Below are 14,673 nucleotides of genomic sequence, written 5' to 3' on the forward strand. Positions count from 1 at the left end.
GGGAGTGGGATGTGAGGGTCAGATGTGATCTCCTGTTGTGTGGATAATACATTAGTGTACTAGTGGGACACTGGTTGTCCGTTCTAGTTCTCCTTTCAGAATTGACCCTGTTCGGTGAGGTTCCTGGCTTAAAACTGAATAGACATAAATCATAGCTCTACCTGTTTGGGAGGTTGAGGAGGCTGATCCCAGAAAGGTAACCTGAAGTAGGGATTACATGGATGTTTGAGCATTTTCAAGACTTAGGTGTTCAGGGGCGTGAATATGGGGTGAGTGTTAACTGAGCTGAATGACTCAGTGGGGTTTTGGAACAAATTGCTACTATCTATCATGGGCCAGATAGCACTGGTCATGATGGTGTTCTTGCCTTGGTGTTTATACACGCTACTGAATACGATGTGTCTTTTGCCCTGTAGGCTCTTCCGAGAACTAGATAGATTTCTCACTCTCTGGTTTGGCAGGGGAAGCGCAGCTGTGTTAAACTTGATGTTTTAAAGCTCCCTTGGAGGAAAGGTGGGCTGGGCTTTCTGGATCTCTGCTTGTACTAGGAAGCTGCACAGCTGTCAAATGCGATTCACTGGTTTGGTCCACTTGCTAGCTAGGAAAAGAGATTGCTGTTCAGGTCTCATCCCCTTCATTCACTACCCAAGGCCTTCATGTTGGGATAACAAGCATAATGCTCTGTTTCATATATTGTCAGTCAGGTGGTGGCAGTGTGGCAGGGTAATCGCAGAGGTTTTGAAGAGACCACCCTATTATTCTAACATTCCACTAGGGGTATTGAAGCCTTTAAATATATTTGCACTACAATTTCAGTCCAGAAGTGGATGAAGGAAGGCAGTGGGCGATTTGATATAAATTAGCAATTCTTTACCTATGACCAAGTGAGAGATACTTTCTAATTTGGCCCCGGACAGTTTTTATAACATGCACGTATAGTACAGATGACTAGACATATCTGGACCACTTTCCCTGAGGAGGCCACGACAACTGAAGTGATGGGCAGGAGTTACCTCTAACAGGCTGTAGACGTGTGGTGACTAATTTGTATGCCGCCCTTGTCGCAAATAGGTGGGCATACAACTGTGGCTGATAATTGATGTTCACGCGTCAGTCCAGAACCACTATCGGATTTTGAAATGGGGAAATCGTGTACACAGGTGAAGACCATTGCCCATAATGCGCGCTTCAAGCTAATCCAATTTTATTTTCTCCATATAACGTATCTCACCGTACAAAAAATTGACAAGGATCTACCTTGGCATGACGTCGGCATGCCACAGATGTGACGTGCAGGGGGCAGACTTTCTGCATATGGTTAGGGGTTGCTCTTGAGTGGTCACATTCTAGGACTCTGTTGTTGAGAACTGCAAAATGCTTGATGGGCATATTCCCTTCCACATGGTCCTTAAAGATGAGGACATGTATGGCAACGCTATGGTTTTGTCGTTACTGCACTTTGAATGGTTACATTTCACCCAGGAAATGACTTGGGTTAAACATGATTTATAATTCAGTTCGGAGCCTAGAGAATTTTTTATCTAAAGACAGAATCAATTGGATATCATGCGTGTAGGAAATAACTGTAATCCAAAAGATTCAATGCGAGAGATCAACAGGGTCCAATAGCTATGAAACTAAGTCAGGCTCAGAGTTGAAGTAGTTTGTCTCCTAAACTGAAATGTGTGGCACTAACTGCTTGTTTCTGGTTAGTGTGAAAGGATTGAAATGAAGCATTGCAGAGCATGGCCAAAAATTCCATGCTTGGCAAGACGCTGTAACAGGAGAACATGTGACACCATATAAACCACTGGCAACAGATCAGGCCAGCATTCAGAGCTATGTCTAAAGTTTTTTTGACGGATTCTGAGACCTCCAAGAGGGATAACTCAGTTCAGTGCCAAGAGATAAAGCCTAATTGAGAGGTGTGGAGAAGATTGAACTGATTTTAAAATACTCTGCGAGTTGTAAATAAATCAACGTTTACAGCATTTTAGCAGCTGCTGGGAGTAGGCTTGGGCAGAACTCACAGAATTTCACTCAGTGGAATAGAACTGTTAGCACATTCCATGCTGAACAATTAGCACAAGTGGCAAAATACTATTTTTGAGTTGATTTTGCTGACACTCAAGTTGAAAATCTGATCATGAAGCAGCCCTCTGAATGGGAAGGCTTGTGACCTCCCATGTTTGTAAAATCTCAGGGGCAGTCCTCCTAGTGACCAAAAGTCAAGTGAGGCGGTGCAAAAATTCTTGCTCGTTTCGCCAACTAGCATTCTGAAGCCTTGTATTATTCCTATTTCTTCGCTATGTTCGATTGGGAAAAAAAAATTCCACAAACGGCGATTGGCAGATTTTGGCGGGAACTGAATCACATAATTAAAATTCTGCCAGGGTCTAACTGGGTGCAGAGAGATAGTTCTAAAGTTAGCTAAGATCTTAGGATCAGCTGAGGACTTCTTCAACAAAAGTTTCACCTTAACATGTTTCTCTAATTCCGGGACCTGAGCAAGTGTAAGTGAGGATTTGAAGAGACTGTTAAAATTGTAAGGGACGATTAGTAGACAGTGTTAAAAATGGGGTTAATAATGTTGAGTGCTTTAGTAAGAATTGCCGGAGGACAAGGATCAGTGGATGAGCCAGATTTACAACCCTTAGTAGCAAGTTCAGACTGCTGTAACATCATTGGTTTGAATTGGGCAAACGTACTATTGACTCTTGAAGTAGTCAGTAATGGCAGACTATACTTCTCAAGCTCATCGACATTGCTCTTAGTGTAGCTGCCATGAATTGCTTTTATCATATGCTCATAAAAATCTGACTGCCAATTGCACAGTTCTTATGAAGAATGGACTTGTGTGATAGAAGCTATGAGGTGAGTGGAATGAGCCAGGAATTTTGTAAGGTTTTTTATCCTGTGTCTTTCCCATTTGCTGCAACCCCTTTCCACCATTGATTTTATGCCTATTCTAGGTTATATGCCACTATTCCACACCTCTGACAGCCTAGAGGGGATAAACATATGGTCAAACCAGACCTGCTGTTCACGTTGATGAACTTGAAAATAATGATAATTGGTGAGCATTAGGTCAAGAGTATAGTCTGTAGTGTGAGTTGAGCCCCTGACTGATAGATAAGATCAAGCATGGAGAGGTTGGGTAGTGTGAGTTGAGCCCATGACTGATAGATAAGATCAAGCATGGAGAGGTTGGGTAGTGTGAGTTGAGCCCATGACTGATAGATAAGATCAAGCATGGAGAGGTTGGGTAGTGTGAGTTGAGCCCATGACTGATAGATAAGATCAAGCATGGAGAGGTTGGGTAATGTGAGTTGAGCCCAGGACTGATAGATAAGATCTAGTAAGGAGAGGTTGTCAATCAAAGTAAATAAATCCGTATTTGTGATGCGCAAACTACTCACCCTTATGGGTCTCAAGGCGCTGGGGGCCGTCGTGGAAATTAAGTGAGCTATTGCCCAGAGTTACATGGTGCTCAGTTGAGCTGCCTCCGCAACCAGGGATCGAACCGTGAACCCTGTGCTCCGAAGTCAGCTGCCCTGGCCACTGCACCACACCTCTCCACAAAGTTCAATCTGGGAAGTTTTTTCCATCATCAACATGACATTTAAAGGCAGTGTAATTTGGAGCTTAGGCTAGGGGGATAGTAAATCAAATTTCCAGAGAAGGAACATTGTTGTGCGAGGCAGAACCCTAGAGTTTCTGCTTCTTCAAAGTTATCCATACTGTAACTTGAGCACTGAAATATGCCTTATATCTTTTCCGTCTCGATGAAGGATTGAATATCCACTAGGAATTGCAGTGGCAATAGCTTGGTTGGAAGAATCCTTAAGCCAGGTCTCTGTGATGAATAACAAAATCTAGTCATTTTCTATTAGTAGATTATGAATGTCTATTGCGGGCTTTGGAAGGGAACGCACATTTATAAGGCCTCACCAGACTTTGACAGTTTTCACTTCCATCTCAATGCCAATTGTGTCTTCATCACTCGACTTTCCTTTCATACAGGTGGTGGTCTCGAATTAGAAATTGAGTAGTTGTTTGTATTTAATGCAAGAGACAGGACCAACAACGTTTTTCCACTTCTTGTTCTACATTGCATTGCAGTGTCGCACCATATTCTCTAAGTTGCATTAGGGAGACTGTATGGGGTTGAAACCAGCAGCAAGGCTGGCGCTGGCGGCAGAACAAAGTCAGACAGCTTCGGCATGGATGTGCTGCACTTTCACAGGTCTGCCTAAATGCATCTCCTTAACCTGCAATCCTCACCTTTCCTGGAACCACTAGAGTAACTCCTTACAAAATGGCGTCCAGTCAAAGGAAACTGGTAAAAATGGCAGATTAAAAAACACAATGCTCTCTCTGCAGAGTCTGCAGACCAAAGAACAAGTTAAAAAATAAATATTGTCAGAGTTTTTAATGCAAACATACAACAAACATTTAAAATAGCTCCTCCAATACCTCCCAAAGTGCAAGAGTGCAAAGACGTCACACAGCACTTGGTCTAGCGGTTAGCACATCCCTGGCGAGGTTATGCTTAAAAGCATCTTTCTACTCTGTAATCCACATCTTTTCCTTAACTATTCAAAAGCCTCTTTACAAAATGACATCTACTGAGTTAAATTGGCGGACTAAACAAGCAATGCTCTCTCTACAATGTCCACGGAGCAAGTTAAAAAGTTTAATCTTGCCACAGTTTTTTAAACCAGATTACAACATTAAAAAAGCCCTTACAATACCCCCCAAAAGTGCAAGAGGGCACAGAACTCACATAGTACTTGGCCATAGATAGGGCATATTGGGGAGAATGAAAAGTTGTTTACTTGAAATCTCCGTAGATTTCTTCATTAAATTCGAAAACAACTTGCCCACTTCCCTGTAAAGCCATAGTACATAAAGGTTAAAAATTAAGGGCCATATGTAGGTGGGCTAATACCTGTCGGTAACGGCTGAAAATCGGTAAATTTCCCGTTACTGACCGGTATTTAGCCCTTTGCGATGTAGGAGGCTGGATTTAAGGATTCGGTAATTTACCGATTCGTTATTTTAAGGAATCGGTAAATTACTGAATCCTTAAATCCTATGTAGGGAGCACTCAAGTGAGTGCATTTTTGGTTTAAGGATTCGTTATTTACCACCAACTACAAGTTGGTGGTAAATACCGAATACCTTTCCAAAAGCAATTTTGTGCTTTGTTAAAAGTGCCATGTGGAAGAAATACATGCCCTTAGGGCATGTATTTGCGCCACATGTGCACACATGCACGATTCAGGGGTGCAACAGGGTGTCAATGTGACACCCTGCCACCCTTGAATATGATCCCCCTATTAACTAATTGGTATTTACCGAATCGGTAATAGTGAATGGCTTCCCATTCATACCTATGGGCCTCCAGGCCCATAGGAATGAATGGGAAGGTATTCCTTTTTACCGATTCGGTAAATACTGAATCGGTAATAACGAATATTACCGAAACGGTAATATTTACCGATTGTTTACCTACATTCTATTTACCGATTCTTAAATACCGAATCAGTAACATTCGTTATTTTGGAATCGGGAAATAGAAATTACCTACATATGGCGCTATAAGTCCCTTCTTTAGATAGCTGTTGAATGAACATGCTTATACACCAATCCAATCTGGAACACTGGAGCAGCTTCTGTCATAGGGTGACTGTAAAATGCCAGTCCAATTAGGTTGCTGCATGTCTAACCACATTTCTTGCATTACTTTCTGTTCAAAAGAAAGAATTAAAAAGGTGTTTTGCAGACTGTCTCTTCCTTAAACTCCGTTTCAATGTAGGATTGCAGATGAGTAACTCTACTCCTTGTTAGAAAACCATCACCTCCTCATCACCTATCCGAGCGAGCACGAAGCAGATGCAGACATTGTAACAACATTGTACTATGACGAAGGGCTTTAGCTTCGACCTCCGTTCATCTTTCACAGGCACTGAAACAGAATAAACTACAGGTGGTTTGCTGTATGGTGAAAACTGTCTGATACTTCTTGAATGTTTGCTGTTTCACATTTTGCAACAACGTAACCGAACTCTTTGATGATAATAATGCTAAAAAAAAAAAAAAAACAGCGAGAGGAAATGTCACCTAAGTGAGTACTCATCAATTTCAGGGATACGACCATTAAGCGGGTTGATGTTCAAAGTATAAAAACATATAGGTGGATGTTAAGTGTTTTATAGTTCCCTTGTGAGGTAAGTGTGATTTAATTACCTTGTTTTATTACTGTTGTAATGGACATCATGTAGTTGTCATAGCTGTCTGTCTTCTCTGTTCTCATGAGTTTAGCCTTATACACTGTAAAAAGAAGAACATTGATTACAGATCTAGGCCTTGACAAAACTCCGGGACCATCCAAGTAGCCAGGCTGAGCAATTGATTCATGAATACGTGATACGTGCTTCTGGCTACAGCATCGTTTTGGAAATCTACTCTAATCGTTTCAGATCTCCGCAGCTGAAATTGATTGTGTGTAATGGACCATTCATTCTTCAGTTACTGTATTTTTAGAGAACGCCAGCTTCTTTCAAGGATTTCATCAACTTTTCTCCGGTTTTTTCCACGAACCAAGCTCGACAGCATACCGATCCTGTTACCTCCCTTTTTAATGTTACTAAGTTAGATGGTTATATTTTTTTATTGGTTTGATTTGGCACCATCCGGGAATCCCAACGCCACTCTCTTCTCACAGGTTTGAGAAGCCGCAGCCAACAAGTCTAAAGTGAGACATATTTACAGCTGAGTCTACCTCTGAGAGCATACAGGCAAGGACTATGCAATTATGTATAAATACTACATACCTTAAGATATATGTTCCTTAGTAAGTGCATAATCTGCTCAGTGGTCAAGCTTTTGAAGTACTGGCAGAATGCAAATGTTTCACTAATTTTCAAGGAATTAATTAAAGGGTATGATTCCCGGCAACTGTAGTGCATATATGTAAATTTCTGCTGAGTGATCATTGCTTATGCACTTGCAAAATTTACACCAATATTTGTTTATTTAGACTAGACAGACATTATACCAGGTTAGCATATCACTGATGTATGGATTTTGGGAGAGGATGTGACCTAAAAGGCTAGGGTGGTCGCTCTCAAATCTGGAGAACCGGGTTTGAGTCACGGCAATGACGCAACAACATCCTGTGATTCCAGACAAATCACTTAATCTCCCTGTGCCTAACAAAAATGAATGTGTCCTTGTGTAACGTAACTGGTGCTCCTGTAAAGCGCTCTGATACCTGATACTTTCAGGTGAAGTTTGAGCTATATAAAACTCTGAAAAAAAAAGAAAAAACTGTATGCAAGTACATATTGATGGCCTCTTCACTTCTTGCTAAACTGATGCTGAAGAGGCATTTCATTTTGGCTTTGGTTTTGCTTCTTTGCTAAGAGTAACTGAATAAGAAAATAATGACTGTGATTATAATATTCTAGATTTAAATCAGTTTTTTTTTTCAGTATACCCAAGTACGAGGCAAGGGTGTCCTCTCTCTACTTTCAGATTTAGTATTTTCCTGGAGCCCTAGGTTCAGTCCCTAAAAACTTTGATTTCATCTTTCTGTTTGCAAAATGTGTATATTAAGCTGAATATACATCAAGATAATCTGACTTTGTATGAATCTCACTTGGGGCATATTGTATGAATATTTGGTCAGAAAACACTGGTTGCTATTTGCTACTAGAAAAGAATTTTAAGAACTGACTTACCTCAGACATTTTAATGAGGTAGATCACAAATTCCCACTTACTATGATTTGTTGTCTTCACAGATATGGTAATTTGCTGGGGTCAAAAGACCACCATGTCTCTGATTGCTGTTAAATAAAGCAATAACATTTTTTTAATGCAGCTCGGGTCAAAAGACCACCATGTCTCTGATTGCTGTTAAATAAAGCAATAATATTTTTTTAATGCAGCTCACTTTCTTTATTAGAAAAATGGCTGTGTTTTGCCAAAAACTGTTGTAAAGTTTTGAAATATTTTTTAAGAGAGTCTATGGACCACTGCCTATTCCTACAAAATGTTTTTGACCATTCACAAAGGGGAAGTGGTTTCTTAGGGACCAATTATCATTTGCGAATGGGTTACCACTATCTTTCAGTAGTTAGTAAAATATTGTTTTTGCTACCCGATTTCAGCCGCAATAAATTAATCAATATCATAAAGAATCTGTATGTGGAAGGGATGTCCTGAAAACAACCCTAAATTCCAAGGAAAATTCCCTTTCCTGAGTAGCAACCACCACAAACCCTAATTTAATCACTCGAGCTAAATGGATGTGCACTAATAGAAATAAACTATTTGCAAAATTCTCACCAATAACAAACTTATTCTGCCTCCTTAAAATACAAAACAGTACCTGTTTGTTAATACACAAATAATATTCATAAAACCATTCAAATATTATGCACAATTTTATAAAACCTACAAAGTTATTACTATACAATATTTGTACGATTTCTAATTATTTTCAGATCAATAATCCACAAGAGTTGTTTGAAATCTCAATAATCACCCCCAAAAAATCTTCAGTGTAAAAATTGCTAATCACATTATTTTACACACAGTTTAAAAATGCATTTCACATAATATTAAAAATAATTCTGTCGACGTTGCGTTTCGGTGGTACTTGAGATGGTTCACCCCACCTTCAGAACAACTTAACATAACAATTAAAAGCATATATTCAGGGGGACAGAGAAAAATATATTCAGTCTGGACCTCATATCACAATAATTACAATACCTTGATTTTAGTGAAAAACATTAGCCAATGAAAATTTAAATCACCCTTATTAAAGTGTATCTAATCATGCAGGCTTATTGTGTGTTACTACAAGTCTATTGTCTTTATTTCAATCGCACCCTATTGGTCTCCTGTGTATTTGTTTGTTCACATCTTATCTTGCAGGTTAGATGTGGTTAGGTGTGTTCCCATTTGTCTATTATGGTTATTTCAATCATACCTTATTGGTCTCCTATACAGTTTAGGATCAGCCCGTCTATTAATTACCTCTTTCGATCCTTCTCAAAGATCCAGGATATTGTTTTTCTAAAGGACACTTTCATTTCAGTTCCTGTGGACATTACATGCCGTTATGAATACAGACATTTCACCACCTTCTACAGTGTGTGGTTTCATACTCAAAATAGAGCTAAACTTACTCTTATATTGTGCCAAATATGTAATCCTCCGTTTTCACAAGTCACTGGTGCCCCGCGCTTGTGCATTAAAATTCATAACTTCCAAAGAGAAAAGAGTGAATGAACTGACATATCAAACGTGGAAGATAAGGGTACATAAATAAATGCTAACTTGTTTATGCCCTTAGAGTGAAGCACTGGACAATAAACTAGCCAGGCGCACAGAAGGATACAACTATCTCCTCACCAGGAAATATAGGATAGAGAGAAGCAGGCCATAGAATAATATTTTAGTGCTGTGCCCTCCACGAAGTAACCGTGATACGTCCATTATTGAAGAGAAGAATTGATAAGATAACCTTCCAATAAAAGTAGGAAGGTAATTATTTTATTTATATTTCTATATACTTTCACAGAAAGGATGCCACATTTACCACTGTGAGTGACCAAAGTGTAGGATTACATATTTGGTGCAATATAAGAGTGAGGTCCAGATGTACGATGGTTTTTAGGGTGCGTAAACGGGTTTTATACCCATTTGCGCACGCTAAAAACCTTGGGCCCATGTACAAAACCTATTTTGCGACTCGCTAATCAATTAGCAACTTGCAAAATAGGTTTTGCGACTCGCTATTAGGAAGGGGCCCAGCAGGCCACCATCCCTGGGACACCCAGCCATTCCCAATGGGGTCGTAAAATGCGATTGGCTCATTAATATTAATGAGCCTCGCATTTTGCAACCCCATTGGGAATCACAATCAGTGTCTCTGACACTGTAGTACATAGTGAATAGCGACTTGCAATTTGCGACCCGCAATTGAGCGCAAATTGCGAGTCACAATTTACCATGGTTGTACATCTGACCCAAAAAGTAGCTCTTTAGATATGAAACCACACACTGGAGCACGCGGTGGAGTGGCTGTAATTCTTATGGCATGTAATGTCCACAGAAACTGAAATGAAAGTGGCCTTAAAGAAAAAACATATCCTGGATCTTTGAGCAGGATCGAAAGGGGTAATTAATAGACAGGGGGTGATATTAAACCATGTAGAATACCAATATGATGCAACTGGAGTAAGAATATTAGACGAATAGGAACACACCTAACCACATCTAACCTGCAAGATAAGATGTGATACTAAAATACACAGGGGACCAATTAGGTGTGATTGAAATAAAGACAATAAACTTGTAGTAAACAATTAACCTGCATAATTAGATGCACTTTATTAAGAATGATTTACATTTTCTTTGGCTATTAGTTTGCACTAAAATGAAAGTATTGTAATTATTGTGTTATGAAGTCCATATTGAATGTGCTTTTCTGTCTCCCAGAATATATGCATTGAATTTTTATGTTAAGTTGTACTGAAGGAGCTAGAGTGAACCATCTCAAGTACCACTGAAACGCTGTATCACAGAATTCCTTTTTAATATTATGTGTAATGCATTTTTAAATTGTGTGTGTAAAATAATGTTATGAGCCATTTTTACATTAACATATTTTTAGGGTGACTATTAAGATTTCAAAACTCCCTTGAAAATTATTGATCTGAAATGAATTTGAAATTGTACAAATAATGTAAATTATTAAATTTGTGAGTAATATTTGACTGGTTTTATCAATGTTATTTGTTTATTAACTCGCAGGTACTCTTCTGTATTTTAAGGAGTGAGCTTGTTATTGATGAGAATGTTGTGAAGGGTTTATTTCTTTTAGTGCACATCGTTTTAGTTCAAGTTACTAAGTTAGGGTTTTGTGGTGATTGATATGCAGGAAAGAGATTATTTCTTGGATTATAGTGTCATACTACCCTGTCCCTTTGGACAGTGAAGGGTAACTCTCCTTGGTTTGAGAGTCTAAATACAACCCTTCTCAATACCTTTTTGGTGTGGTTTTCTAAACCCATTTAGTGATTTGATAACAATTGGGAAATACTTACTTGCCTCTAACCCTATGATATACTGAATTGCAGGGCTTGCGACTAGTAAATGCGTTCATTCGTCACCCTTAGTTACCTAGTGAAACTGACCATAAACTAATGAATGTTTTCAAGGAACAACCGTCCCTCACATATAATAGTTAAACAACAGTTCATAAATAGAAAATACTTTCCAAATGCACTGCTTTTATAAAGAAAATTATAGAAAAATATTTCAAGTGAATAAGCGACAGTGGGGTGCAAAAATACATGCTTGGTGGTCAGGCAAAAGTGATACAAACACACAATAAGTGTATCACAATTTACACAATCTATAAGCAGCATGTCTATTCAATCTAATTATAAAAACAGTTCTTCTCAATTAGTCGAACGCATTTCAATCTACATACATAAAGAGATCACCATCAGGACTTGAATCAAAGTCTGCCTGAGACTGGGTAGAGAAAAATCCTCCTGAAGTACATACAGTAATCTCCATTAAGGGGATGCAGGCATGGGAATCTCAGAGAGCAATGTCAGCTTAAATAGGAGTTAGGTCTGCCAAAAATAACTCATCTAATCAGAGGCTGCAAGCAATCTGCAACCTGACCGGGCCCTGACGCGCGAGATCCTGTACCAAAAACTGACTATCCACCATGTCTGTGCAGTTGTGAAGTGCAGGTAATCAGGTAAAATGGCCTGGTTTCTTACAAATCGTGTAAATTGTGATACGCTTATCGCGTATGTATATCACTTTTGTCTTAGCACCAAGCACGTTTTTGCGCCCCACTGTCGCTTATGCACTTGAATTTGTTTTCTTTAATTTCCCTTTTTGAAAGTTTGTTGTTGGAATACCTTTTCTATCTATGAGCTGTTATTTCACTATTATATGTGAGGTACCATTGTTCCTTGAAAAAAATACTAATTTACCCAGGTGCCTATAGATCCCAAGGTTACCCTTGTGTTATGAAACGTACACAAACTAATTATTGACATGCAGATTTCGGGGTACTCTTTGGCAGAACATCGTTGAGGGCAATATGAATCGTACTTTTGAACAAGAGGATTGAATGAGCGTAGAAGAGATGTTTTTTCCTAAGACAATCAGTGGGGGTGGCCACAATGAGTAGTATTTTCCTGTCTAACACCAACAGTGGCAGAATAGATTGTACTTGTTACATCACGTGATAATCAGGGTGGCCAGATTCATTGTTCTTTACTTCCACAAGCTCAAAAAGAGAGAGTTGTGATCATATTTTTTGACCATTAGATTGATAGAGGGCAGAACAGGGGGATGTTTATGATCAATTGAGTGCCAGACAGAAGGGTCATTTTGAAACATGGGAATTCTATGAGCACTTTTCTGTCACTCGATCTGCTGAAGGGAGATTAGCTAACAGGAGGGTGGCTGCTTGAATTAGAGGAAGGAAACAATTGTCCAGAGTTAGAATTAGGACTTCCAGTTTAATGATATTTACTTTCTTGGCACTTCTGTCTGTATGTATTCATATTTTTGTAATTAGTATTTATGCATACTTGTTTTATGTTATTTGTATTTATCCATAAATATATTCCTAATCGATGTAAGAATGACATTTCAATAGTATATTTCTACTTTTAACTTACACATTTTCACTCACCTGTTGATGCTCTAGTGTTTTACTGTTCTAAGTAGTCATATAAAATAAAACAATATATATGCCTGAACACATTAACTTTTTAGTACTAGCATGTGTGCACATCTGCAGCTAATTACTCTTTAGTTAAGCTATGTATTCTTTGTTAGGAATTCTTCTTAGTTTTCTTAACTCCCCACACTGTCAATAGGCTCAGCTATTCAGCTTCTGTCATGACTGACAAAATGGAAACACTTTCAAATGTCAGTATTTTTACTAAAGCTAATACTTTCTTGAGTGTTTGAGGTTCTTACCATCTAGATGTTATACATTTCTTTCTCTGACCTTCTGTCACCACAGTTTAGTTGTCATGGTTTCCCTTTGGTATATTTGTAGACCTAACTAAATTCAAATACATATTTTGAGGACTTACCATAGTCAACTCCAGGTGCACATGCCTCTTCAATACGCTTGCTTACTGTTATCTCACCAACAAACTTCTGCATAAAGCAGTTTTCTGTAAGAGACAATAATCACCCAAAAACAGTGCATTAGAGTAATGTAAACTGTGAGTGCTTTCTGCACCTCATCATGTCCTTGGGTGGCCAGGTAACTATGCTGACAGAACACCACTTTTTCAATCCAAGGCTTACTTTTGCAAATAAAGATTAGCCATTGCTGTAGTCCATGGGAACTCACAAACATTGCCAGAGGGGCCACAAAGTATGGTCTATGATGTGGCCAAGGTGCACATTGAGGCCAGTAGGGTGGGAGTGGGGCTACACTGGGGGGGAGGTAAAGTGGGTGTTGGAGAAGTAAAGGATGTACATGGTGGACTCAGTGAGTGATGGAGCTTTTTTTGAGGATTTCATTCCATACTTCTCTCTAAATTAATCCTCTAGTCTCTAGAAGGGTCATAGATTTGACAATACTGTTCAATGCTATATCTAAATCATTATCCCTCTACCGCACCTTAGGGTGAGCCTTCTCTACTTGCTGTCACTACCTTGGGAGAGTCAGATGTAAAAAAAGAAGTAACTACATTATTGATTGCAATGAGTAGAATTGCACAATGTGCGTGTGTTTTATTTAATAAACTATAATGTTGTCCATACATAAAAACAAACCAGCCTACCTAGATGGAATTGGCAACTGACTTGTCTCTTAGTTCACTATTGGCGTAGTTGTCAGGGTGAGAAAAGGCATTAATGTTTCTGCGTCCATTTTTTAGAACTATCACGTTTAGAAAATACTTTTCAATGCACTGGTGTAATCTGATGTATCTGATATATATTGATACCGACGCACACACATAAAAACACATTCTTTTGTTAGTAGCATAGACGTACCATTGCATGTCTATATAGGCCCCTAGTACACAAAATGATTACATTCTCTGATACAATCAATCATTAGGAGCTCTGAAAAAAATCAGCCTGTGGGAGACCGTGCACCCAGACAATAAAAAGTTAAGAATGACAGGGTTTTAGTCCTCCCCAGCAAAGTATAGCAGACTATGAAAAGCATAAAGCCAAACAAACTTTGACATGATATAGGCAACTGTATGGACTACGTGACAAAGTTCAAAAGGTCACAACTGTTTGCTGCTTTACTTTCCTGCACTGATTTGCTGCTAGGTCCCCCTGCTCTCCCGGGCCCAAAGGAGAGGTCTTATCGCGCTCATAAGCACTAAGATTCTCCCTCAGTGCTGGTCACAACTGTTTGCTGCTTACCTTGCCAGCACTGATTTACTGCTCATGGCTGGGGTGGGACTATGTCCCCTAGCTCTCCCAGGCCCAAAGGAGCGGCCATATCATGCTCATAACCACTAGGAATCTCCCGCAGTACAGGATGTGCCCTGGTGCATGCCCGGACGAAGACCAGGCCAAGAGCACGCTCGTCTGCCCCCAACAAGGCCTGGAGAAGGCTGTGCTGGGCCACCCCTCTTCA

At 39.4% G+C, this 14,673-nt stretch overlaps 1 protein-coding gene across 3 annotated transcripts in view; it reads right to left on the bottom strand.

Annotated features, from left to right (window-relative positions):
- Positions 1-14,673, bottom strand: part of LOC146833087 (venom factor-like) — a 777,614-nt gene that overhangs the window by 43,390 nt on the left and 719,551 nt on the right. For all 3 annotated transcript variants that reach the window (XM_085600726.1, XM_085600724.1, XM_085600725.1), the window contains 2 exons: positions 13,157-13,240; positions 6,253-6,336 (listed from right to left, as the gene is read on the bottom strand). In XM_085600726.1, the coding sequence (XP_085456852.1) occupies positions 6,253-6,336; positions 13,157-13,240 (168 nt within the window). The remainder of the gene's footprint in view (positions 1-6,252; positions 6,337-13,156; positions 13,241-14,673) is intronic.

The sequence above is a fragment of the Triturus cristatus genome, chromosome 4_2 (genome assembly GCF_964204655.1).
Source record: "Triturus cristatus chromosome 4_2, aTriCri1.1, whole genome shotgun sequence".
NCBI classification, from domain to species: domain Eukaryota; kingdom Metazoa; phylum Chordata; class Amphibia; order Caudata; family Salamandridae; genus Triturus; species Triturus cristatus.